Here is a 27,970-nt window from a genome sequence, read left to right as displayed (position 1 = left end):
GTTTTTTTTTTTTTTTTTTTTTTTTTTTCGTTTTGTTTTTGTTTGTTTGTTTGTTTGTTTTTAACTAAGTATTGGCCTCCAGAACTCTCTCAAGGATTTAAAATTCTCTGCAGTTATCAATAATTGTGTATATGCACATAGACAGTAAAATTCAGTATAGGCATTAAGTATGTGATTAAAAGCTATCTTGAAATCAGTAGGAAATTGTTTTAGCATAAAGGGTACTTTTGAGGGCATCTGGGTGGCTCAGTGGATTAAGCATCTGACTCTTGATTTTAGCTCAGGTCTTGATGTCAGGGTTGTGAGATAGAGCCCTGTGTCAACTCTGCACTGGGCATGAAGCCTGCTTAATATTCTCTCTTTCCTTCTTGCTTCTCCCCCACTGTTCTCTCGCTCTCAGAAAAATAGGGGGAGGGGTGTTTTTTGTTATCAAGAGAGCATAATTCTTTTTAAACAAAATAAATTATACTCAGATCATATATTAATAGGAACAAAAGGTTCTGCAGTGTAGTATCTGTGAGGACTAAGAGGAAAATAGTATTCCATTTTATAATGTTAAGCAGTGCAGGTTGCTATCATGCAGGTTTACACAGTGATGTAAATGGCATTCATGGAATTCTGTAATCAGGTGACCCTGTTTATAACTTTAGACATTTCAGAATTTCAGACTTTAAAAAAAATTTTTTTTTAAAGATTTATTTATTTACTTTAGAGAAAGCATGCCCATGAGCAGTGGGGGAGGGACAGAGGGAGAGAGAGAGAGAAAATCAAGCAGACTCCCCACTGAGCATGGAGCCCAACTCAGGGCTTTATCACATGACCCTCAGGTCATGACCTAAACTGAAAGCAGGAGTTGGATGCCTAACCAACTGAGCCACCCATGCATTCCTAGAGTTTTAGACTTTAAAACAATGGAAGAATCTGTTTTGGTAAGAATTTGAAATAATTGAAACATAGACTAGAAGTAAAATCCTTGTGTGACTTTTTTTTTTTTTTTTTTTAGTTCAACAAGTATTGGTTGAAGGTTAATATCACACTGTTTTTTTTACAGTGGTTTTTGGACCGTATGGCTGATGATGACTGGTGGCCAATGCAGATACTAATTAAGTGCCCTAATCAAATTGTGAGACAGGTAAGAAAAAATTTGTTTGAAAAAGAAATGGCTTTCAAGTTAATAATCCTAAATTTACCTGTGAGTATATTTTAACCCAGCATTGAAGGGAGTTTTGAAAAGATCAACCTCTTACCCTAAGAATCATTTTGCTACCATTCCATCAGCTTCTTTTAGCAAATCAACTATCTTTCCAACCAGGTGATTAAAATTGTTAACATTTCCTAGTTATAGGAAGATAAGTGTAAGTGCCTATTCTCTCAGATCCTGTTATCACTGCTTTATGAGTTGTACTAATTCTTTTTTAGAATTTTAGGTAGTCTAACCATGGTAGGGTACTGTAGTGGCCTTGAAAATTAAATGAACAGTATGTAACATTTCTGTGAAAGATTCTGAACTGTCACATGAATTAATTTGTTTTCCTTAAATCTCTGGAAAAATTAGACAAAATTGTAAATATTACTTTATATCCACTTAAGACACAGAACTAAAAATTTAATATGAAAAGGCCACTTTTCAGTTATTACTGAGATATAACCCTTACACCATATAATTCATCAAAACCATACAGAATATAAAATTTAGTGGTTTTTCGTATATCCCCAAACTGTGCAACCATCATCTAATTTTGTAACACTGCTAAGAGAAATTCCATACCTATTAACAGTCACTCCCAATTTTATCCTGTCCCTTCTTTCCAGCCACTAATGACACCTGCTAATCTACTTTTTGGCTCTATGGATTTGCGTATTTAATGATAAATGGAGGGGTGCCTGAAAGGCTCAGTCAGTAAAGCATCTCAGGGATGCTAAGCATCCCAGGATCCTGGAATCAAATTCCCTGCTCATCGGGAATTCTGCTTGTCCCTCTTCCTCTGCCTTTTCCTCCAGCTCAGGCTCTCTCACTGGCTCCCTCAAAAAATTTAAATCTTAAAAACCAAACAAACAAAACAATAAAAAAATTTTAAATCTTTATTAAAAGGTAAATGGAGTCACACACTCTGTGATCTTTTGTGATCAGCTTATTTGAGCAATATTTTCATGGTTTATCCATGTTGTAGTGTGTTTCTGTTCTTCCTCCTCTTTTTATTGCTAAATTAAATTCCATTGAATGGATATAGCAAATATTGTTTATCCATTCAGCAGTCAGTGAACATTTGGGATGTTTTCACTTTTTGGCTATTTTGAATAATATTGCTCTGAACATTTGTGCACAAATACTTGTGTGGGCATATATTTTTAGTTCTTTTAGTTATTTTACCTGAGAGTAGAAGTCCTGAGTCATTCTAGGAACAACAAACTTTTTCATGGCATCTCCATTAGTTTACATCCCCACCAGCAGCAATCTATGAGGGTTTCTATTTTCACTACATCTCCTTTAGCATTTCTTACTGTCTTTTTTATTTTAACTATCCTAAAATGTGAAGTAGTATGTCATTGTGGTTTTGGTCTGCATTTCCTTAATAATTAGTGATGGTGAACATCTTTTCATTTGCTTATTGGCCATTTGTATATCTTATTTAGAGAATCCCCAATCCTTTTTAACCCATGTTTCTTTTGGATAAACTTAAATCCTATTTCCTTCTCCTAATCATTGACTTCTGGCAAAAGATAATCTGTGGGGAAAACAGAAATGGGTGCAGAGAATTTTGAAACCTGTTAATTTTTCCGTAACTTTGTTACCTTTGTTCAGGCTCTTAGGTTGTTACAACTTTTCATTTACAGATGTTTCAGCGTTTGTGTATCCATGTGATTCAGAGACTCAGACCTGTGCATGCTCATCTTTACCTACAACCAGGAATGGAAGATGGGTAAGAAATAACTTTTTAGCATTTTAAGCTTTTTAATCAGCTCCCTAGAGTATTTTAAATACCCACATTGAAATATTTAGGTTCAGGGCATGGTAGGTGGCTTAGTTGGTTAAGCAGCTGCCTTCGGCTCAGGTCATGATCCCATGGTCCTGGGATTGATCCCTGTGTCAGCATCCCTACTCAGTGGGGAGTCTGCTTCTCCCTCTCCCTCTGCCCCTCCTGCCATGCTCATGCTCTCTCTCTCAAATAAATAAATAAAATCTTAAAAAAAAAATAGGTTCTTTTATTTAAAAATCTGTAATAATACAATCAAGAAGAGAACATAATACTTTTTATTTTTAATTAAGTGCATCTTCAGAATTGTCTACAGATAACTTAATGACTTAGTCTTTTTGTTTGGATTGATTTAGCCAGACACCGTAATTTGAATCTATCTCCTTACATTATTGCAGTTGGTATTCACTATTACAAAGATGAGAGAGATAAATTTAGGTTTTTAAAAATATTTCTCCTCCCAGAATATCTATCTCCAGACTTCATACTGTCTCTAAGATATATTAAATTGTATCTTCAGGTCGGATGATATGGATGCCTCAGTAGAAGATATTGGTGGTCGTTCATGTGTCACTCGATTTGTGAGAACTCTGTTATTAATTATGGAACATGGTGTAAAACCTCACAGTAAACATCTTACAGAGTATTTTGCCTTCCTTTATGAATTTGCCAAAATGGGTGAAGAAGAGGTAAGGCTGTATCTTGTTTATTTCTGGGATTATGTACCTATTTTCAGTATTTAAAACTCAGTTGTTTTTATTTTATATTTTTAAATCAATGTTGTTTTTTTTTTTTAGAGCCAATTTTTGCTTTCACTGCAAGCCATATCTACAATGGTTCATTTTTACATGGGAACCAAAGGGCCTGAAAATGTAAGTATAGTTCTCTCTCATATTGGGGATTTAGGGGGCCATGTTTTCAAGTTTGTATCATGGAAGGTCATTAGATATTAGAATGCTTTAAAGTCCCTTCTAGCCTGGCATTAGATAATTTTAAGTGTCTGAATTTGGTTGGTATTTTTAATGATACAGCAAGAGAAGAAATAATCAAATGATAAATTTCATCGGCAAGGCCCTGGAACAAAGCAAATGAATTTAGGCAGAATGGCCACCACCTACTTTGGGATCATATCAGTAGCATGTTGTTTCAGTGAACATTTCTATTGGTCATATTTTTAAACCCTTGCTGTTGAGTTTGTCACAGTTTTCCAAAAACTTAAGTAGCTTGGTCTATTCATAGTATTAAAGCATGACATGAACTTTGTGTTGACTTTAATGACCACGTTGGCTTATGCTCTATTTATACTATCTTATTTAACCCTGTTGCAACCCTAAGATGTAAGTACTATTGTTACCTCCATTTTACAGATCAGGAACTTGAGGCATAAAGAAGTTAACTTGTTTTAGATCACACTGAGTTGGGCTTTGATCTTTGGTCAGATTCCTGAGCTACACTGTTAACCATTAATCTGTAATGCTTCTCAGAATATGGACTTTTACTGTCTAATCCCTGCCTTTATGGCAGCTTGTTTAGACTGCTCTTCTTTTGCTTTGTTAAATCATAAAATCATTTCAGTCTCTTGAATTTCAAAGAAATGGAAGTCTTTGGAAGACTTGCTATTTGGATTATCTGAACATTGCAGATAAGGATTCTTTAATTTGTGTAACTGACATTTTTATTTAATAGGAAATACTGTTTTATCGTACTCATATAAAATTTGGTCCTGATTTATCTTCCAAGGGGCTTGCCTATAAGAAAAAAAATTATTAAAAGATGTATCCCTGTAAGTGAGGTATAGTTACAGTATTGAGAATCATTGTTCTTTATAGTTCTGCTTACTGTGTCTAAAATTATCCTGAATATTGTTTAACTCTTAAAAGTCAGGGTTAGGCCTTTGAGTGGTTCTTTATGATACATGCTCCTGCTACCATCTACCCTGGGTAGATCTATAAAATAGTCAAATTATTTTCTCTCAAGATAATTCAGTTTTAATGTATTAGTTTCAACATTTTATTCTAGCCTCAAGTTGAAGTGTTGTCAGAGGAAGAGGGGGAAGAAGAGGAGGAGGAAGAAGATATTCTTTCTCTGGCAGAAGAAAAATACAGGCCTGCTGCCCTGGAAAAAATGATAGCTTTAGTTGCTCTGTTGGTTGAACAGTCTCGCTCAGAAAGGTGAAATGTTTCAACATTCAAAATGGTTAAAGCATGTTTGGTTTTACTCCTTTTACCAAATTGTTTTACCACTAACTTTTGTTACATAATTCCTTTTAAATAATACCACGATTTATGAACTCTTGTGGCATAAGTATTTCAGTCCTTTGTATCAGATGACTTTGTACCTCTGAGTCATGTTAGAAATATACGTTGAAGAAATACACAGTAAAATACTTAGCAAAATTATATGTGCATTCATCCTTTAACCTGGCAACACTACTTCTAGAAGCCTGTTCTCTAAATACAGAAAGATGTATATGCAAGGATATTTATTGAAGCATTCAGTTTAAAATAGTAAAAGACTGGAAATTTTTAAAAAGAGGGGATTGGTTGAAAAAAGCAGGCATCCACTCAATAGAATACTCTATTACTGAAAAAAAGAAGTATGGAATGTATCGGTACTACCATGAAGAGATCTTTAGGATAAATATTACCAAGTAAAAAAGCAAGGTGGAGAAAAGTATGTATAGTATGGTATCTTCTGAGGAAGGAGACGCTCTGTGGGGGCGGGGGAGGGGTGCAGAGATTGAAAGCATGTAAACTCAATTTTCAGTATTCCTCATTGTGGATCTACTGTTTCCAAATGTGCTTACTTGCTGGGATTTATTACAGTCCCAAAGTCAGTACTCATGGCTCCTTTGCAGTCATTTGTGGACTGCAGATGTCCATGTGCAGAGTGGCAAAAAAATTTGAGTTACCTGACACATACCTTCCTTCTAAGCCAAGGTCAAACAGGGTGACTGTGACTTCTTGTTTCACTTCTCATATTGTAAACAAATCTCCTTTTCATGGTTGCTGCCATGTTTTTCACATTTGTGCTTTTTGTTGGTGACTTAGTGTTTAAAATTGCTCCCCAGTATAGTGCTAAGTGCTATGTAGAGTTCCTAAGCTCAAGAAGGCTATAATGTGTCTTAACAAGAAAATGCACATTAGATAGGCTTCATTCAGGTATGAGTTAATAGTAGTATTTGCTGTGACTTCAGTGCTAATGAATGAACAATACACATATTAAATAAGGCATCTTTAAACAGAAACACACACAAAACAAGGTAACCTATTGATTGGTTGAAGAAAATGTTGGCCAGAGGCTCACAAGAACCTAACCCTGTATTTCTCTTATGAGCAATGATTCATTAATCACTAATTCGGTGTTTGCAGCATTTTATAGAACATAAGTACTACAAATAGCAAGGATTGACTGTATTTTTTTAAATGGAAGACTAAATCAAAACTTAAAAAAAAAAAAAAGTTTTCCTGTGGTTGGGGAGGGAAAAACAAACTGCTGGAAAAGACAAGAATGAAAGCTTGACTTTGAGTATATATTGTTTTTGTTTTTTAGATTTAACTTGTAATCATGTAAATGTTTTATATAATAATAAATTAATAAAATGCAATCCCTAAAAATCAAAAGCAGACTGAAATAAATGAATTATATTTTGACCTGGTGGCATAACACCTGGAAAGGAATTCACTAAAATGACTTTAGAACACACTAATTTAACTGTAAATTCCTAGTTGTACATGAAGGACAAAAAGAATTGTAAAATTACCCTAAACTGTTCTACAAGTATATTGTTCGTAGTGTAATTGTGATTATTATCCAGAAACTATCATATATCATAGAATAAAGCAAATAAGTAACTGTTAATGTCATTAGAAAGCAAGATTTTCAGCCAAAGACGGAAGAAATACAAATACAAAATTGTAGGTTTTTTATGTAAGTTCTTTAAAACTAAATTTGAGTTTGGAAATACCAGTAGAGTTTATGGTGTATTTTGTCTTTAAGCGAACAAAAAATGTCTTCTGTACTTCCATTTTCTGAAAAGGCTTAGAAATCTGACCCAACTCAGAATCAGTGAGTGCCGCTGGCATCAATATTGTAGTCCCTAGATAGCATTTCTTATGGAAGAAAATCAGGGTTCCTTGAAAAAATGGCCAATTACAGGTCTTGGGCAAGAAATGAATGGGAAATCTAGAACACTTTGTCCTTTTGGAAAGCAGAGGCTATCAAAGACTATTGAGATTATGTTAAAAGGGCAGGAACCGATTTATGGATGTTCCTTCTGGTCATAGATTGGACAACCTGAGCATCAGTAATAGAATAACTACAAGAGGACTAAAATACATCACAGATATTTAAATCCATGAGTTCGTAATGGTACCTAAAAACAAGCAAACGAACTACTTACTGGTAACCTTTGGAGTATATTAGAAAACCAAATCATAATTTTCGAAACTTAGTAATAAAGGAATGATAACAAGCATTCATCTTACCAGCGAGAATTACCTCATGGCAAACAAGTGGTAAATGAGAGGAAGCTCACCATCTTGGAGGTGTTTGAGCTAATGAACAAGCAAATATTGCTGAAATCAGAATATCTGTATTTTGTACCCCAAATGAAGTAATGGATCTAGGAGATGATCATCATTGACTGAAAATATTACAAAAGACAACCTTTCATTGTGTGCCTCTTGAAGAAAGTCAGTACCACCACCTATAAAGCATGCTTGATTAAGAAGATCAAACCTAGATATGATCAAGTCTCTAGATCTAAACTACCAGTTTATAGGAAATATAAGGACAAAGGAACAGGTTAAAGCAACGCCACAAGGATACAATCAGCAAAGTGGAAATGTGGGAAATTCTTCAGGACAAACCACCTACTTGCTTCAACTCATAAATTGCAAGATAAAAACAAAATTGGAGGGAAAACCAGTAGTCTGTAAGATACTTAAAAGACATTTCAACCACTTGCAACAGAGGACTTTATTTGGATCTTGAGCCAACAAATTATTAAAAAAATTTTTAGACACTTGAGGTAATCATACACTGACTGGATATTGTTTGATAGTAAGGAGTTGTGGTTTTAAGTGTGAATAATGGTAGTGTGTTTATGTGTTTTAAATGTTATCTGTTAGAAATTCATGCTGAGATTTTTAGATTAAATGATAAAATACCTAGAACTGCTTCGGAACAGTCCACATTGAGTGAGTGGGAGGTACAAATGAAACAAGACTGATCATGAATTAGTAATTTGAAGCTGAATAATGGGATACTTCCATTATCTTACTATTTTTGTATGTATCTGAAATTCTCTATAGTAAAGAAATATGTAGAAATTGTTAACTGGTAACTGAAACTCTTTAGTATTTCTTAGAAGTTTGTTTTGTTTTGAAGGGTCTCATGTCAAAAAAAACCCACAACTCAGACCCATCCTAGTATTTATAATACACAAAAATATTGAACTAATTAAATGGCAAATAAAGTAGGTTTGGGCTTCCATATATCAATTCCGGAATCTTGAAAAATTGTCTGAGAGATGTATATCTAGCAAGTAAGTTTAGCTAGCAGAAAGTTCAAAAATCATTTTGTGTTGGTGGCTTGGTACAGTTGTAATTGAACTGACAGTTTTGATGCATGTCATGATACAAATAGCTATAAAGTAATACAGAGGAAAGAAAAACTTATTTCCACTGATGTTTCCTTTCAGGCATTTGACATTATCACAGACTGACATGGCAGCATTAACAGGAGGAAAGGTAATACTTTGTATATTAGAGGATTTGATCATCTCACAAATAGTAATGGTTCTTAAATGAACAACTTTTACTTTTAACAGGGATTCCCCTTCTTGTTTCAACATATTCGTGATGGCATCAATATAAGACAAACTTGTAATCTGATTTTCAGCCTCTGTCGATACAATAATCGACTAGCAGAACATGTAAGTGCTGAGAAACAGTCTTAAAAAGCTTTTTGGTAATTTTTAAAAGAATGTTCTGAAATCTTCCTTTTTTTTTTTTTTTTTTTTTAAATAGATTGTGTCTATGCTTTTCACATCAATAGCAAAGTTGACTCCTGAGGTATGTACACATTAGTTAATTTGTGTTTTTAAAACTACTAGTGCTTTCAGATAAACCTTTCTTCTTGTTCTTGAAAAAAATATATCAAGATTTCTCCCATAATAGCTTAATTTTCAGTATGTAACTTGAATAGGCTGAATTACTCCTTTGTATCTCACTATAATAAATGTAATTTTCCCAGTTAAATACAAATTTAGGTATAAGTTCAACATATTGGAGTAACACATAGAGACTAAGCTTTAAAGTTGTTTGATTTGGAGCCTGTATCATAATTGTGTTCAAGAATGATGAAAAATATAATAATACAGTATTATCCAAAAGTATTTTTTACAAAATGGTAATGTTATAGCTACATGATACTTTGTCAAATATTAATGTAAATTACACCTTAGAGATCAAGGGATGCTAAAAGAAACTTTTAACCTAAATTATTCTATGAATACGGTTGTCTCATTAATAAAGGTTTTGATTGGTTTTTTCCAAATCGATATCTAGAAAAATACATACTTTCTGTTACATGTGATGTCCATGCCATTGACTTTGTATCCCAAGTTGATCCTGCTGCTCCATATAGTTCAAATTTATATGCAAGAGTACTGAGGTCTGCTAACCTAACACAGATGTGATGTGTAGAAGAGTACGTGTTTCTTTTTTCTGAAACTGGTGGGTTCAAGTACATTTAAATACACAGTTATGCATGTGTCTTACAGGCAGCCAATCCTTTCTTTAAATTGTTGACTATGCTAATGGAGTTTGCTGGTGGACCTCCAGGAATGCCTCCCTTTGCATCCTACATTTTGCAGAGGATATGGGAGGTAAGTCTTGCAATAGATGTTTCAGTATTTTTCTGAGAATTTTATTTTTCTAATAAAGTCATTACCAGTTTAAGTAAGTTTCTTCTTACTTGGGCAATCCAAAATGGTTTTAGTGGGTCACAAGTGAGGGAAGAAGACATGCTTTAGTCAAGAGGCTTGGCGGGGAGAAAGAATTCTTGTCTTATTTCCCACAGGTTTAAAGACTCTTGTGAGTCAATAAGTCTTTGGCCAGTCTAGAGTTTTCATTCCCTTCCCCTCAAAAAAGTGACAGAATTTTAGAAATACAAGCTGAGTGTTTTCAGCAGTTGACAGAAATGGTACAGGAAATACCGACCATGTCCTTTCCTTCAGAGTAACTGCTGGGTTCACAGTTTCTCTTTAGTGAATGTTGGGAAAACCTCTTTACACCAGGGGTCCACAGACTTTTTCTCCAACTGGTCAGTTAGCAAGCATTTTAGGCTTTGTGGGCCCTGTGATATCTTTGGCAACCACTCAACTATTTTAGCCTAAAACCATCTAGACAGTACAGAAATGAGTGGGTATGGAACTGGCCTGAAAGCCAAATCTGGATTCCTAAGATTTCTTTATCCCATGAAAAATATCTTCCCAGGGCACCTGGGTGGCTCAGTCAATAAGCATCTGCCTTATGGTCAGGTAATGATCCCAGCATCAAAAAGCATCTGCCTTATGGTCAGGTAATGATCCCGGTGTCCTGGAATTGAGCCCAACAATGGGCTCCCTGCTCAGGAGGAAGCCTGCTTCCTCTCCCACGCCCCCTGCTTGTGTCCCTCTCTCACTGTCTCTGTCTGTCAAATAAATAAATAAAATCTTTTAAAAAAAAAATCTCCCCAGCTGTCCAGTTACTACTTTTCATTCTCACGTTCAATAATAGATTGATTGGGCACACAGTAAGAAAAATAAAGATGAGAAACTTTAGAGTATTAGAAGCACTTTGAAGTAAATTTATAAATTTAATAAGACCAGAAAGTAAGTGGGTTCTCTTATTAGTTCTGTATTAAAGTCCTTGGCTATTTTTAATTTTATTTTGTAAACTAATGACAGATTTTTCTTAATATTTCCTGTTGGTAAATGCAGTTTAAAAAATGGAGAGGAGCACCTGGGTGGCTCAGTTGGTTAAGCATCCAACTCTTGATTTCAGCTCAGGTCATGATATCACAGCTGTGGGATCAAGCCCATATTAGGCTCTGTGCTCAGTGTGAAGTTTGCTTAAGATTCTTTCTCTCCTGGTCCTTTTGCCCCTCACTGCTCCCTGTCTTAAAAAAAATTAATTGAGGGGCGCCTGGGTGGCTCAGTGGGTTAAGCCTCTGCCTTCGGCTCAGGTCATAGTCTCAGGGTCCTGGGATCGAGCCCTGCATCGGGCTCTCTGCTCAGCAGGGAGTCTGCTTCCCTTCCTCTCTCTCTCTCTGCCTGCCTCTCTGCCTACTTGTGATCTCTGTCAATTAAATAAATAAAATCTTTTAAAAAAATTGATTAAAAATTTAAAAAAATAGAAATGTAGAAAAACATAAGCAAAATTTCTCTTAGGCTCTATTTTTCAAAAAACTCTGGCTTTAAGTGTTTAATGGCATATACCAAAAGTAAGTAAAAAAGTAACTCCTTAATCAGTTCGTTTTATATTCTGTTCTTATCATTTCATTTTTAGGTAATTGAATACAATCCTTCTCAGTGTTTGGATTGGTTGGCAGTACAGACACCCCGAAATAAACTGGCACACAGCTGGGTCCTACAGAACATGGAAAACTGGGTCGAGAGGTTTCTTTTGGCTCATAATTATCCTAGAGTCAGGACTTGTAAGTCAAATATTCAGAACTTAAACCATTTGTTGTTCCAAGTTTTGTTTTTTTGTTTTGTTTTATGAGGTGATTACAATAATGCCCATTGTTGTATGGTACAAAAGCTCTTAGATATTGTTCTTAAAGACCAAAGTTACATTAGTGTTTGGAAGTGGCAGTGTTTTACAAATATCTACAGTGCTTTGGGTGTTTTAAGGATAGGAAACTGTCCTGTCTTGGGTGACATCACCACCACCACCATTTTTGTTTCCTTGCTTGATAGATTACAAAGCATGATCAGCGTTAAGAGAGTAAAGGATCAGAAAATCCTATCTTAAAAGTAACTTTAAGGGGCTGCTTGGGTGGCTCAGTGGGTTAAGCCTCTGCCTTCAGCTCAGGTCCTGATCTCAGGGTTCTGGGATCAAGTCCCACATGAGGCTCTCTGCTAGGCAGGGAGCCTGCTTCCTCCTCTCTCTCTCTCTCTACTTGTGATCTCTCTCTCTGTCAAATAAATAAAATCTTTAAAAAAAAAATAACTTTAAGGCTAAGAGGAAAGTAATAAAAAGGCATAGAACAAACTGAGAGAAAATATTCAATGAGATAGGGAGTTAAATGATAAACACTTTTACATAAGCAGGCTGGAAGGAAATAAAGATCTTGGAAGACAGATGGACTCATATGAAAAATAGGTACTTTACAGATTAGAAAATTGCTTGTAAATAAACAGTATGTTCTCCTTTGATAATATTCAAAGAAACAAAAATTGAAATTGTTAATTTTTAAGATTTCTTTAATCATTAAATTTAATCATTAAAATTGTTTTTCCTAGCTGTCTACTGAAAGGGTGTAGAATCAGGGATACTGTAGTACCAGCGTGCACATCGAATACCCCCAGATCAATGTTTCCAAAGACCATTCTCCAATAAAACAAGTAATAGCTCTTTGAAGAAATGGCTGATTCTAGGTCTTGGGCAGGTAATATATAAGATGAGCCTGGAGCATCTTATAGGACCAGAAAGAAGTACTCAGAAAAACAAAATAATGGGGCATTGTCAAAGGGACACACAACCAAACTGAAAGAATTTCCAATGGCTAAAGCTGAAACAACTTGAGTAAAAAAATAAGTAACATAGTGCTGGATTATACCCCCAAGTATAAAATAAATACCTGAGTCCATATTGATAAATGATTAAATAAATAAATGGAGAAGAGGCAAACTTCCTATACAGAAGAATTCTAAATAATTTATGTACGTCTATCTGCCCTCCTAAAGAGAGATAGCTGAACCTCCTTCAAGGAGTAGGGAATGGGGAATGTAACTTTTTTTTTTTCCTTTCAAATTTTTGTTCACATTCTAGTTAATATACAGTGCAGTGTTGGTTTCAGGATGATTCAGTGATTCATCACGTAAAACACCCAATACTGATCATACCGCGTGCCCTCCTTAAGGCCCGTCCCCCATAGCTAACCCCCCACCCACCTCCCTCCACCACCCTCTCAGTTTATTCTCTCTGTGTTTAAGAGTTTGTTACAGTTTGTGGGTGACGTAACTTTAAATGAAGCACTTTGACAAACATTAACTCAGGCAGGTGATAATGGTTAATATCACTGATGTGTGTTGATAGCATGTACCCTTGATACCCTGATCAATAATAATATGATATAAAGTGCACTTTGCCTGTATGGTCTTCCTTACAAAAACCCATCATTTGAGTCTAAAAGTGATAAACATCAGACAGACTCAGTTTGAGGGACATTCTTCAAAAATACCTGACCCAAGTACTCCTTATTTAAACTTCCACATGCAATGAGAGTCTGAGAAACTGTCACAGCCAAGAGGAGCTTAAGAAGGAGACAAGATGATTAAATGTGATATATCCTAGATGGGCTCCTAGAGGCAAAATAAAAGAACATGAATGGGGTCATTGGTGGCTCAGTTAAGCATCTGCTTTCGGCTCAGGTCATGATCCCAGGGGTAGAGATTGAGCCTCACGTTGGGCTCCCTGCTCAGTGGGGAGTCTCCTCCCTCTCACCTCTGCCCCTCTCTCCACTCGTGCTCTCTTCTCTCTGTCTCTCTGTTTCTCAAATAAATAAAATCTTAAAAAAAGAACATTAAGGCAAAACTAATAAAATCTAAAGTATAGAGTTTAGTTAAAAGTAATGTGTCAGTGTTGTTTCCTTAGTTAAAACAATTGTACTAAGTAATAATAGATGTTAATAATAGGAGAAGAGGGAGAAGAGTGTATGGGAACTGTGTTTGTTCTGCCTACTCTAAAATAAAGTTTATTTGGGAAAAACATCTTGTCATGGTGGGTACATGGATTGGCATTGGTACTTACAGGCTTATTTTTCCTGCCAGTTTATGTAACCCTATAGTAATGGGTTATTTGTGAGTGTTGACACGTATGCTGGTTGGCATTCATGTCCTGACTCTGACCATAAAACAATAAAAAAATCTGTGCTCAACAACAACAACAAAGAAAAATAGCTTTCCAGCTGTTACATCTAATATTGATGACAGTACTGTGGAAATGGCATTCTCATACACTGCAGTGAAGTTATAAGTAAATATTACCCTGTGAAAAGCAGTTTAATGATGCATACCCGAGATCTTTCAAAATACTTTGCCTTTTTTAAATTCAGTAATATCATTTCAAGAATTCCAGTATAAGCAAGTCATCTAATAGATGGATGCTTAAATAGCATTGTTTATGGTTGTGAAAAATTAAAAACTGGCGATGTTCAGTTGGGCAGTAGTTATAGTAAGTTATTTAAAAGTTATAATATACATTAGTAATGTGAAAATGTTCTACATAATGTAACTTGAAAAAATAGCCCAAATATTTGAATAGAATCAATATAACAGTAAGAAGTATAGTAACATGTATAGAAGAACTACTGAGAAATACTATTAAATCTTACAAAACTTTAAGGAATGCATTAGAATGTTTAGTTTATAGAAAAAAAGAAAAAGGGAGATAAAAGTGTCTTAAAGTAGTTGAACCGTTGCCATATAGAAATGGAGGTAGATTTGTTCTAAGTTCTCTGTAGTATAGAACTAAATGGAAGGTACTCTAGTTAGCAAAGCAGTTTTTAGCAAGGTCATCTATTCTTCCATATTGACCTTCCTGGAAGTGGTATATATCTCCCAAGCAGAACTTATTTTTTATTTAGAAGCAGATAGCTCTTAAATAAATAGATGGTTTGGTATATAATAAAACAAAATTAAATGTTAGTTGTTGAATTTAAGTGGGTCTTTGGGTAGAGCGCTTTGAACCTTTCATTGCATTTGAAATTTTTCCTAATAAAATATTGGGATAAAAGTATATAACTTAAACTGAATAAATTTTTTCTAATCACAAATTATTTTTCTTAATAGCAGGTTATACAAAGATTGGTCAGAAGATCCCAACATGCCAGGTTTTAGTAGGAAACCTGCCAGGTGTACCTATATATACCTATATATGGCAATATACCGTCACAGGTATATTGGAAACATAAATCAAATTGAGCCTAACCAGAGCAACAGACAGGTGAAAAAAAATGGAGAAATGGAGTACTGTGCACAAAGTTTACTTTAAAATCTGTAAAAGAGCTTATAATTAATTTTAGGAACCCTAACTTTAGTTTCTTTAACAGAACATTGGAAGTTACCAAATTATAGGTAGAATAGTGGGAGACAGAATTAGTAGGTATATTGAAAAGAGTTAAACTAAGGCTTCAGAGACCTTGAGGAGGCTCTGTGGTGGTTGTTTTAGGAGCATTAGCTCATCTGGGTTTCAAGATGTGTAACATGGGTGTAATCTTACTGTTTTCAGTCGAAGTGAAAGTGGGGATAATAAAAGTAATGCCTCCTAAACAAAGATACGGTGTTAAATAGTATAAACATTTGATAAATGTTAGTTATTCTTGTTGGATCATTACCATTATTGTCATTGTCATCATCATCGTTATCATTTCCCAGGGCAGAATCTGAGCTCCACCTCTTTCATCTGTGTGACTTTGGTCTTTGTTTCTCCAAGATTCAGATTTTCCAATGTAACATCACCTATTTCCAGAATGATTTTGGGGATTAAATGAAATATTTTTAAAGTACCTAGCTCAGTGCTTAACACACTAACACTGACCATTTTTACAAATGAACTCAACTAATGAGTCATTTTCTTCTCAGAATTGTATGCTTAATAACATTATCCAGGTATGTTGAAGGGATGCTTTCTTTGCATTGGAAGTCAACCTAGAAGCTACCAGTTATGGAATGAATAAATTATGGGGATAAAAGATACAGGGAATATAAGCAATGATACTGTAATAGTATTGTGTGGTGATAAATGTAGCTACACTGTGGTAAACACAGCATAACATATAGAGAAGTTGAATCACCATGTTAAACACCTGAAACTAATATAACATGGTGTGTCAACCCTACTCAAGTGAAAAAAAAATTTTAAGTACAAATTTAGCCTAGAAGATTTTGAAGGTTTTTCCAAAGTTAATATTCTGTAATTGACACACACACAAACATATATAATCTTGTATGTTACAGTGAACTTTAAAGTAAATCTCATTCCCTTTTTGTAACTTTATATTTTATTGTTAATCTGTAAATTATTACAAAATAACTTAGGTTATTTTGTAAAGAAAAAGAAAAGATGCTAATACATTGAATGATTTGATCACATCAGAGAGCCTTATTTAGCTAGGTCTTCTGTCTCCAAATGCTATGTTCTTCCTATTAAACCGTATTATTTCCTAAGAAGAGATGAAATGATCAAATAAGTGGAAAATTCTACATCTGGGGAAAGCTAACAGAGAAGTTTAAAACTGTTTCTGTTAATGCAGTTATGGTTGCCACTTAAAAAAAGCAATGACAAAATGGAAGGCATCTGTTTTCATCATTCCTTGATATTTTTCTGCGGGGCCAGTGGTAGGGCAGAAATATTAAGAAATGTTTATGACCCTTAATTTTTATTCATTTTAATTTTTAAAGAGAAGAGTGGCTTTGTGTTTAATGACTGCTCTTCAGGCTGTTTTATATCTTGTAAGGATCTGACAGTTTTGTTTTACATTTTATAGCTGCAGCTTATCTTCTGGTGTCCCTTATACCAAGCAATTCATTCCGCCAGATGTTCCGGTCAACAAGGTCTTTGCACATCCCAACCCGTGACCTTCCACTCAGTCCAGACACAACAGTAGTCCTACATCAGGTCTACAACGTGCTCCTTGGTTTGCTCTCAAGAGCCAAACTTTATGTTGATGCTGCTGTTCATGGCACTACAAAGCTAGTGCCCTATTTTAGCTTTATGACTTACTGTTTAATTTCCAAAACTGAGAAGCTGATGTTTTCCACATATTTCATGGATTTGTGGAACCTTTTCCAGCCTAAACTTTCTGAGCCAGCAATAGCTACAAATCACAATAAACAGGCTTTGCTTTCATTTTGGTACAATGTGTGTGCTGACTGTCCAGAGAATATCCGCCTTATTGTTCAGAACCCAGTGGTAACCAAGAACATTGCCTTCAATTACATCCTTGCTGACCATGATGATCAGGATGTGGTGCTTTTTAACCGTGGGATGCTGCCAGCCTATTACGGCATTCTGAGGCTCTGCTGTGAACAGTCTCCTGCATTCACACGACAACTCGCTTCTCACCAGAACATCCAATGGGCCTTTAAGAATCTTACACCACATGCCAGCCAATACCCTGGAGTGAGTAAAATTGCGAATTCTCTATATATATATTCAAACTGATTGGAAATAACCTATTCCCCCCCTCTTGTGGGAAGTGGTAACAAAATATAGAAATATAGTCTAACTTGAACTCTTCTTTCTTAAAGACTCAATGTGTATTTGTTTCCTTGACTACATGTATAAAATGCTATATTACTATTAAATTGAAGTAATAACGGATAATTAGGTTGGGGTTGAAATTTTATCTCTAATTGAACTTAGCTATTTTCATTTGTGTTTTTTTAAATGTCTTTTATATGTACCTAATGAAAAACGTCAGCTTTGTGGTATAGTTTTAGGGAACTATTTACTGTTTAGATATTTATCGTTAAGATCCGCATGGCTGTTGTAAACTGTGAGCTAGACAATATTTTTATCTTAGCTATAGTATTCCCTAGTGTCTTTTTTCCTCACACTACATTCAGGTGAATGAAATGGGTAAGGGGTCTATCAGGATACAAATATATGCAGTCTAAATCTGATTCCCCCCCTTTTTTTTTTTTGCAGACTGTTTGTAGGTTTCGTAGTAAAACTTTCTCCCTTCACATAGGCTGTCATTCCTGGATATATCTTTTTACTGTTGCTTCTTAACTCTCTGTTGTAAACTGAAGATTACACCAAGAGGATATAGATCTAGAAAAGGGGTTGGAAGGAGAATGCAGAACTATTTTAACCTAGAGGCTACAAGCTGCAAATGTGAGAAGTATTTTGCTAAATGTGAGATGGTAGGAGTGGAGCTTTTTCAAGACATCCAGTGTTTACTTAAGAGTTTGATCAAATGAACATGATGAAGAATATTTTAATTATTGGTATCCTTGAATTGTGTACAGTACTTTTCCTGTTGAAGAAAGAACCTTTCCAGGGCACCTGGGTGGCTCAGTCCATCAAGTGTCTGCCTTCAGCTCAGGTCATGATCTCTGGGTCCTGAGATCAAGTCCCACATCGGGTTCCCTGCTCAGCTGGGAGCCTAATTCTCCCACTACGCACGCACATGCTCTCATCTCTCTCGCTCTGTCAAATAAATATTTTTTAAGAAAGAAAGGACCTTTCTTGTCCTTCAGATATGATGTAGTAAATTGTTCTTACCGAGAAAGAATAACCTAATTTCCAGCCAGGAAATTTAGAATGCCTTAGAATAGAGGAAAGAGAGTGAGTATATTAAGTAACAAAAGAGTTCAAAGCCAAGGCTGTGAGACAGAAGGAAACAAATGTGAGAGTCTGCCTGACCTTGAAGGAGTCAGGACAGGATTTATCAAGATTTAGTGGATTTTCTTTATCATATTCACATAAATAAAATTTGACTTAGTTACTAAACATGATATCCATGGTTAAATATACCTTTGATGAGTGTTGGGGGACTTGGAATCTTTGATAATGTTTCCTGACATCAATAAAACTTAACATTGTAGAGCTTAATTATTAGAGATTTTCATGAAAATGGTGCTTAATCAGTTTTTGCCATGAAAAGTATGGAGTTGGGGGTTTCACTTTATTGATAAGTATGCCTACATGCCCATGCTAAATGAGTTTATAAACCCACAATTAGTGATTTTACTTAAATATTATTTCCCATGTTTCATCTATCAGATACTTGAACTAACCATTCATCAGTCTAGAAACAGCATTCTGAATGTTGGCACAAAGGGTTTTCTCAGAAATGGTACTGATTGAAATGTAAATGAGGGCTGTAAAATTTTGTGAGGAAGTCGTGATTTCTCATTAAAGAAACGTGCAAAGGATTGATGTAGCATATCTGGACACCCATTCGAAGTTACAAAGCTAGTGCTTTAATAAACAGTATTAAGACTAAAAATGAAAAAAAGATTTTTTTCAGAAATTTTTTTTCTGAAAGTGTTATGATTTACTTTTAGTGAATAATACATTTTTAAAATAGAATCCATTGCTAATTTTATAACTATTCTTCAGTGGTAGTGTAATCTGATTTCACTTGTATAATATTAAGAGCTGGCTAGTAGGTATACCATTCAGAAATGAGAAGGAAACATTCTAAAATACAGGGTTAAAAGATCACCATGATGCTTATTTGCCCTTTTTAGGCAGTAGAAGAACTATTTAACCTGATGCAGCTGTTTATAGCTCAAAGGCCAGATATGAGAGAAGAAGAATTAGAAGATATTAAACAGTTTAAGAAAACAACCATAAGTTGTTACTTACGTTGCTTAGATGGCCGCTCCTGCTGGACTACTTTAATAAGGTAAGAAGATGTTTTTTGGTGTTCTTTTTAAATTGTTTTGTTTGGGCGCCTGGGTGGCTCAGTGGGTTGAGCCTCTGCCTTCGGCTCAGGTCATGATCTCGGGGTCCTGGGATTGAGCTCTGCATCAGGCTCTCTGCTCGGTGGGGAGCCTGCTTCCCTCTCTGCCTGCCTGCCTCTCTGCCTGCCTCTCTGCCTACTTGTGATCTCTCTCTCTTCCCCCATCAAATAAATAAATGAAATCTTTAAAAAAAAATTATTTTTTTCCAAATGAGGGAATGGGGACCATCTTTTTGGCACTTGAAGAGTTATAATTAAATTATTTATAAGTAAATGTTTACCAGTTCTTTAAGGTGATTAGGGAAGCATTTTTGCATTCAGTAACCTTGGAAGGATTTATCTTTTAAAAATTAATGAGCTACTTTTGAACAGCTTTTGTTTTCAAGGTTTGATTTTGGATTGTTTATATGTGTTTTATCAGTATCATAGAATTAGGTTGGAAGGAATCCTCATGTATGGTCTTAAACCTAAAGCTTGAATCCTTCTCTCTCTTGTGATTCATCCTGTCTTATGCTTTGACAGTTCAGTTTTAGAGGCCTCCAGGAACACCTTTGGATGAAACTTGCATTTTTCATTCTGTTTAGCCCAGATTTACCTTAACTGTAAGAATTAGCCAGAATAACAAAAAATTATCTTTATAATTGTTCAGAGCTACAAAAATTACTGAATGGCTATAAAGGAACTCTACAACAAATTACACACAATTCCCTTTAACAGTGGGAGTAAAGGCCAGGTTAATTTCTTAAAGTGTTTCTATATGTTATATCTAAGACTTAGAGGTAATGTTCTTTATTAGGCACACATTTTTTGGCAGCACTTACTTGAAAATAGTAATTTGTGCTTAACCCAAGATAGGGTTATTTCAGATTATCTTCTTCAGAAAACTTTCATATTTAAATCTTTATTAATGAAATGAGTTAGCTATGCTTTTGCCGGGACTCTAAAGGAATTCTTCTAAAATTTTGCATTAATTTTGAATACCTTGTGTTTGAAAGGTTTACTACTTAAAGCTTATTCTCAAAAGAAAAAAAGAAGGGGGGGCGCCTGGGTGGCTCAGTGGGTTAAAGCCTCTGCCTTCGGCTCAGCTCATGATCCCAGGGTCCGAGCCCTGCATCAGTCTCTCTGCTCAGCGGGGAGCCTGCTTCCTCTCTCTGCCTACCTGTGATCTCTGTCTGTCAAATATTAATAAAATCTTTAAAAAAAAAAAAAAAGACTTTGAGCTTTCTTAATTCTTTTTTTAAATTTATTTTTCTCACCATAGCATATACCCTCCCCAATGTTCATCTTAATTCTTTTTTGAAAAAAGGGGAAGAAAATAATCTAACTGAAGTAGAAAGATTCCAGCTATGCTGTATATATCTACTACATACAGCAGCAGTTTCTAGTACCTAATAATGAAATTAGGTCTGTTAACAAGAGCAGTACAACTACTTTTGGTAATTATCACATAAATTATTTTTAAGACCAAAATGTATTTAATGTTTTTCCCCTCATGTTTCTCTTTCTTCCCAAGAACCAGCTGACAAGTGCTTGGATAGTATAAATGTATTTTGTTACTCTCCAGAACTTAACATAATCTAGAAGATACACCCATTATAAAAATAAGCATTGTTTATATTGAGACTTTAAAAAAATATTTCCATGATACCTCTCTTCCATCATTGAATTGCAGATTTTCTACATGTTACATAGAGGATTTCTTAATATTAACTCCTTTTATTACATTACTAGGAAACAGATACAGCAGTCTCCCTCTCCTGTAGATAGAAAAAAGCCAAAATTACAGTTTTCTTTTTTTTTTAATCACGTAATTTTCCATTCTGATTCAGAGTTCTCAACCTGGGCTTTTGGTATTCTTCTAGTGCCTTCAGAATACTATTAGAATCTGATGAAGATAGACTTCTTGTTGTATTTAATCGAGGGTTGATCCTGATGACTGAGGTAAATATTTTACTTCATTTTACCATAGATACAGTTTATTTTAATGTTCTCACCAAGACTTTTTTTGTGTGTGTGGATATTTAGAATTTATGCTAGACTGTTTTATATAGGTTTCTGGATTTGGTTATATATTAAGTGCTAATTTATATTCCAAGAATGATTAATAGTTTCTAGGTTGCTGTTTTGTCTGTAGTAATTCCATACTTTTCTTTTGTATTTAGAATAACCACTGGAAATAGACTGGTTTTATTCATGCCATTTGTAAGGGTAGAAACAGATGAAATTCATATGATATCACTGACATAATTTCTCAAGAGCTCACTTATTTGATAGTTAAGAAACGGAGATTAGCATCATGAGAGGAAGGCATTGAGTCTTTTACAAGTGATTTAAATGACCTCTTCATTCTTCCCACAATTCTTGAACATCCACAAACTGTGAGATGACTTTAAAGCCCTCGAGGTGCATTTTACCCTTAGTCTAATAAAGGAGAGAAGAGAAAAGAGTATATGCCAAAAGTACCATGTGAAGCAAGAGGTAGGATAGTCTTCTTTAGTTAATGATACTATAGAATAGGAATACAACATGTTTAAAACGGTACTTCGAAGAATTTGGACTTGTAAAGATAAGTGGGAGAGCATTTAGGTAAATGACATGGTCAGCAGAGGCAAGAAAGTATTGTTGTATTTGAAAAATGCCAAGTATTTCTATTTGGCTACAACGGAAAGTATATGAAGAGTAGTGAGAATTTCATTGTTTCATTGAACAGATGTTTGAATATCTACTCTATGCTAGGCATTGTACTAGGCACTGGGGATATAGCAGTGAATAAGACAGACCTGTTTCCTATCCTCACAGCTTATAGGTTAAATGCCGTACAAGTACATTGTTCAGATTATTTGCTGCCACCGATTCTAGACCAACTAGAACCAGTTGGTCTTAAAATGACTGGTTCTCCCAACTGGATTTTGAACTTTGAATTGTGGATAGAATATAGATTATAGGGAACTGATTCAAGAGGATTAGAAAAAATCCTTTGTGTAGAATGAAGTAGGAAAAAAACTAAGGATTTTGAATTAAAAGATTTAACAAGCCAATATGATTAAAGGAATTCTTCTTTTGGAGCTCTTTTTCCTCATTCAGACTTAACTGTTGACAGCCATTTCACCGTTGTCTTTCTTCCCAAAGACCTGGAAAGTTAGTTAAAGCAGTTACCCATTCTGCCCAGTCTTGTTGCCTGCTGCTTTGTAATTTCTAAGGCTTAGAGCAAACAGTATCCAAAAACAAACAAACTGATTAAATAGATTATTCCTTCAGGCTGAAATGTATGCATAAAATATTAGCTGTGAAGGTGAGCACTATTTTGTATTTTAAAGAGCTGACAGGGGCGCCTGGGTGGCTCCGGTCATGATCCCAGCATCCTGGGATCGAGCCCCGAATCTAGGGCTCTCTGCTCAGCAGGGAGTCTGCTTCCTCTTCTCTCTCTGCCTGCCTCTCTCCCTACTTGTGATCTGTCTGTCAAATAAATAAATAAATAAATAAATAAATCTTTTTTTAAAAAAAGGGGGGGGAGCTGACTTGGGAGAATTAGACTTTTAGGTAGGAGAAAGCAAATACATTTGTTCTTTGCACATGTGGACACATAAAATCTGAAAACATCTGTCGCAAAAGATGAATACTACCATATTTTGGCTCAATAAAGTAAAAATGAAATGAAGTTTTCCATTTTTTAAAATCACTTATAGTCTTTCAACACACTGCACATGATGTACCATGAAGCTACAGCTTGCCATGTGACTGGAGACTTAGTAGAACTTCTGTCAATATTCCTTTCGGTTTTGAAGTCTACACGCCCGTATCTTCAGAGAAAAGGTTTGGTCATTCCTACTTCTTATTTTTGTTACTTTCAACATTTAAAGAGCAAAATAAGGATTTCAGACCACAGCCTTCAGAGAATTTGTCTTCATCTCCAGTTTATGTACAGAAGGTGGGGCTGATGCTGACTAACCATAAGGACATGTTCATCATGACCTAGTATTAGGCTGAAGTGCTCTGGTTTAATCTCTTATGCCTGCCTGAAAAATAGGCAAGCATCCTGTAAGTGTTAAGATTTAAGAGACTGGAAAACATTTTGAAGCACTGAAACAAAATGAGTGTTTTGTAAAGGTTCTCCCAACTGGAAACCTCCATGGCTTAGGTTAGATCATTTTTAGTTTCAAGAGAAATAACTATAAAACCTATCTCTTGTGTCCCTGTAAAATTACATGTGAACTCTGAACTTCACATACATTTCTAGAAAATGAACGTGTTCATCCCTCAGATATGTGTTTTAAGAAATCTGGTAGGTTTCACAGTAGTAGCTGTCTCATGAAAATGACCACTTAGCTTTCACCAGAGATATTCATGTCATTAATTTGATTTTCTTGGTGTTGGCATTCTGTAGATAAAAATAGAAAATAATTGTGAAGAAGTTTGAACTCAAATGGCATATTTTTGTATGCTTTTGTATTTGCAGATGTGAAACAAGCATTAATTCAGTGGCAGGAGCGAATTGAATTTGCCCATAAACTGTTAACTCTTCTTAATTCCTATAGTCCTCCAGAACTTAGAAATGCCTGTATAGGTAAGTTACTTGGAAATATATCTGTGTAAAAACCTAATGGATGAAGATTTTTGTGGAATATTCTTTGTAGGATGTGGTATTAGTTCTGCACGGTTTGGAAGACATTTGTACTTTCCATGTGTAACTCACAGGTTCTAGAAAATCTAGTTATATTTTCAACATGCCAGTTATTACGTTATATGATCACAGGCATGTCATGTAACATATCTGGGCTCTTTGACCTTAGGTTATTTCTAGATCTCTTCCAGCTCTGAAATCTTCTGGTCCTAGGTAAGTGAGGTAGGATCATGCAGATGTTTTGCAAAGGAGAGCTGATATTGTAAAGGGTTGGAGAGATTATTTGACTGCCTGTTCTTTACCTAAAGATACTTGTAGTACTTGTTCTTAGACTCGCAAGTATTTTACTTTTTTATTGATTATATATTTATAATAAAGTGATAATTTTGCCTGTTAAAGGACCCCCATTTTAAATTTATATTGTATTTTTTACTTAAAAAAAAAAAGTTTAGAAGCCATTTTAAAAAGTCATCTTTAGAGACTGTAACTGTTTATTCCCAGGTTCTTAAAATGACATGAATAACTGGCTGTCACATATAAGCAGTCAATTTTGGCAATCATTGGCCTGATGTTCTGTGGAATTACTGGCCTATACTTTGGTAACCTCTGATTACCAATAGCCTGTCATCATGAGCTTTACTTCTATGTGATTAGGGGATGAGCATCAGTTCAGCTAGCATCATGAAACATTAAAAGTAGACTAAGGATTATGTCTTAGATCCAAAGAACTTTGAGCCTTAGATTTCTGTCTTTAGTTGCTTTGGTTGATTTTATGAAGACAGTCATTAGTATGCATTAAATATTTCCCTTAGCGTACTTCTCCATAATGCTTCTCCTGGGTAAATAAAATACAAATAAATAGTTTTAAACTTTGGTTTCTAAATGATGACTGTGTTTGGTTAATAACTTTGGTCCAGATTTGATTGAGCATCAGACAGAATTTCTCCCAGTGTCAGCAGCTAAAACAGTTTTAGACTCATTAATAAACCTTTTCACCTGCCATACTGCTATTAGTCACCCTAACAGGATTTGTGAGTTTGAAAGAAGCAAATCAGGTATCCTCCAGCTTTTTAATACTCATACTGTGTTTTTATTTTCAGATGTCCTCAAGGAACTTGTGCTTTTGAGTCCCCATGACTTTCTTCATACTCTGGTTCCATTTCTACAACACAACCATTGTACTTATCATCACAGTAATATACCAAGTATGTATTCATCTAGCACAGTACTTGAATGTGGTTGGCATTTAATCTTTCTGCACACTGAAGCATGGAGATTTATTTTTTCCATTTATTCTTATTGTACACTTTTAATGTCTTAGTGTCTCTTGGACCTTATTTCCCTTGTCGAGAAAATATCAAGCTAATAGGAGGGAAAAGCAATATTCGGCCTCCGCGCCCTGAACTCAATATGTGCCTCTTGCCCACAATGGTGGAAACCAGTAAGGTATGTTGGGATGCCAGGAAAACCATGTTTCTGTAGTACACAGTAATTTGAAATTTCCCCTCTGGCAGTTATATTAGACTTAAATGACCATTTTGTGGATCCTAAGAAGATTAGACTCATTTGGACTTTTTCCTTTTAGTGCTCTGAAATGTTGGTTGAGTATTTGCAAAATCAACAATAAGCACAAGTAGTAAGTTTTTTCCTCCCTCAAAAAAAAAACACCTGAATAGAAAGTCTTACTAGTATTTCTCACTAGGCTAAATTATAACTGGGTCATATATCTAAACCTGAAAAGCCAAGTTAGGTATTTACTATTGTTTAAATTTGGCCATATAATCAATGACTTCTTTTACTGCCCTTTAATTCTAATCCTTTGACCTAGGCTTAATATCATTGATTGATAGATTTATCATCATTCGTAGTCGGATTCTTCTTTTCTCTAATGCATATCCTAAAATAATGCTAATTCCAAATTATGGAGAGAAGGTACATTGATACAAGATAATTTATCTCAGTTTCAACATTTTTTTAAACAATTTTTCCCCTTTATCTTTCTTTACCCCACCTCATTCACACTCTCCCTTACCCACTATCTTTGGAACTTAAATACACTTCTTATAAAATATTAAAAATAATTAACACTGTAGTAGCCATTACAGAAATCATTTGAAATCTATTTCAAAAACCAAATTTAATTCAACTCTTCTTGATGATGTCTATAGAACTAAAGTGTCACATTTTAAAATCCTACAGTAATTTTACTTGATTAAAGTATATAGAAATAATGGGTAATTTTAATTGATAGCATTTGCACACTGAAAATAAACTTGTAACAATTAAGATCTTAACATTACTAGAAACTTGGAATTTAAAACTAGGTTCTTATAGAATTTAAATATTTAATCAGCTTTTTAGTTAAACTTATTACATTTGCACAAAATATGCTCTTTAATTTATTATACAATTTAAGTGCAACCATTTTATCATCTTTAACCTTCAGGGCAAAGATGACGTTTATGATCGTATGCTGCTAGACTACTTCTTTTCTTATCATCAATTCATCCATCTATTATGCCGAGTTGCAATCAACTGTGAAAAATTTACTGAAACATTAGTTAAGCTGAGTAAGTATAAAAGATGAGCAGTAAATTCCACTGAATTATTTTAAGCCCCTAGCCACAAAGGAAGGGGAGACAAAAATGAGACAATTCTTTTTTTCTTTTTTAAAGTGACTGTTTAAAAATATTAATTATTCTTGGGAACATTTTTATTTTTATTAAGAAAACACCAACTTACTGGTTTCCATTGAATAGTTCTGCCCAGAGTTTCAGCTGGCCTATAAAGGAGTGGAGTAGGGCTGATCACTTTTGTACATAGAAGCCCAAGTCCTCCTCCATCTGCCCAGCAGAATTTAAAAACAAAAATCAAAAACTACTTTGCTTAGGGAGGCATGCTTAGAGAGGTGGACTATCCCAGCCCTGATCTTGAGGATAAGATGAGATCTATAGTGCCAGCTGTACTTTGGAGCTGGCAATGCCTAGAGCAAACTGAGTGGGCTTGCCAAGGTGAAGCAGAGGTGCATATATGAGTAAAATAGGAGGTAAGTCTCATGAAATAGAGAGGTGAATGAGAAGAAAGGAAATTTGAAAAGGAAGGTAGGAGAAATAGAAAATAAAATCATCAGTGAATTTTATAAAAGGAAAAAAAAACTCAAATTACAAGGATGTGCTTGAGACCTATAGAATTGCTCCCTTTGGGTGAGTTTTTCTAGTTGATAGGTCTTTAGAGGACATGTCCCTTATCTCAGGACCTCCAGAGTTCCTAGGCTTTGTGTGTTCTGTGAGTCTTACTTCTTTAGGGATGGCCTAGGATTCTTTCCCAGTGTTCTATAGTTCCATTCCAGAGCATAGGAAGCGAAGTGCTCGTGGAACCACCAACCAGGTCAAGAAACAGAATATTGCCGTACTCTAGAACTCCCCCTTGTACTCTTCCTCAATCCCAACCCTTTCCTTATATGGAAAGGGTTTTGATCCATTTTAAGTAGGGCAAAAGTTGTGAACATACCTTAGGTTTCGTTATTGGAGAAGAAGGATGTGGTAACAGCTCTCAGGGATAATTCCTCTTCAGAAAACCCATCTTATTGGTAAGTGATTAGAGTGTCTTCACATTTGAAAGGTCTTTCCTTCCACCTGTTATCATTAGCTGGTTTTATACACATGTGGCTGAATTACCAAGTGGG

The 27,970-nt window shown here is 35.1% G+C and overlaps 1 protein-coding gene across 3 annotated transcripts in view; it reads left to right on the top strand.

Moving 5' to 3' along the window:
• Window positions 1-27,970, top strand: part of LOC111147962 (ubiquitin specific peptidase 34) — a 244,462-nt gene that overhangs the window by 203,519 nt on the left and 12,973 nt on the right. For 2 of the 3 annotated variants that reach the window (XM_022504268.1, XM_022504267.1), the window contains 18 exons: window positions 1,052-1,132; window positions 2,836-2,921; window positions 3,496-3,664; window positions 3,773-3,847; window positions 4,995-5,146; window positions 8,680-8,728; window positions 8,809-8,913; window positions 9,008-9,052; window positions 9,763-9,867; window positions 11,531-11,678; window positions 16,737-17,371; window positions 19,450-19,607; window positions 21,527-21,605; window positions 23,351-23,477; window positions 24,121-24,228; window positions 25,386-25,490; window positions 25,607-25,731; window positions 26,732-26,855. In XM_022504268.1, coding sequence (XP_022359976.1) covers window positions 1,052-1,132; window positions 2,836-2,921; window positions 3,496-3,664; window positions 3,773-3,847; window positions 4,995-5,146; window positions 8,680-8,728; window positions 8,809-8,913; window positions 9,008-9,052; window positions 9,763-9,867; window positions 11,531-11,678; window positions 16,737-17,371; window positions 19,450-19,607; window positions 21,527-21,605; window positions 23,351-23,477; window positions 24,121-24,228; window positions 25,386-25,490; window positions 25,607-25,731; window positions 26,732-26,855 — 2,476 coding nt within the window. The remainder of the gene's footprint in view (window positions 1-1,051; window positions 1,133-2,835; window positions 2,922-3,495; window positions 3,665-3,772; window positions 3,848-4,994; window positions 5,147-8,679; window positions 8,729-8,808; window positions 8,914-9,007; window positions 9,053-9,762; window positions 9,868-11,530; window positions 11,679-16,736; window positions 17,372-19,449; window positions 19,608-21,526; window positions 21,606-23,350; window positions 23,478-24,120; window positions 24,229-25,385; window positions 25,491-25,606; window positions 25,732-26,731; window positions 26,856-27,970) is intronic. The other variant, XM_022504269.1, reaches the window with a different exon arrangement.

This window comes from Enhydra lutris, unplaced genomic scaffold (assembly GCF_002288905.1).
Source record: "Enhydra lutris kenyoni isolate GAN:26980312 unplaced genomic scaffold, ASM228890v2 scaffoldscaffold18, whole genome shotgun sequence".
In the NCBI taxonomy this organism is placed as follows: Eukaryota; Metazoa; Chordata; class Mammalia; order Carnivora; family Mustelidae; genus Enhydra; species Enhydra lutris.
This window is presented reverse-complemented; position numbering and strand designations above follow the sequence as displayed.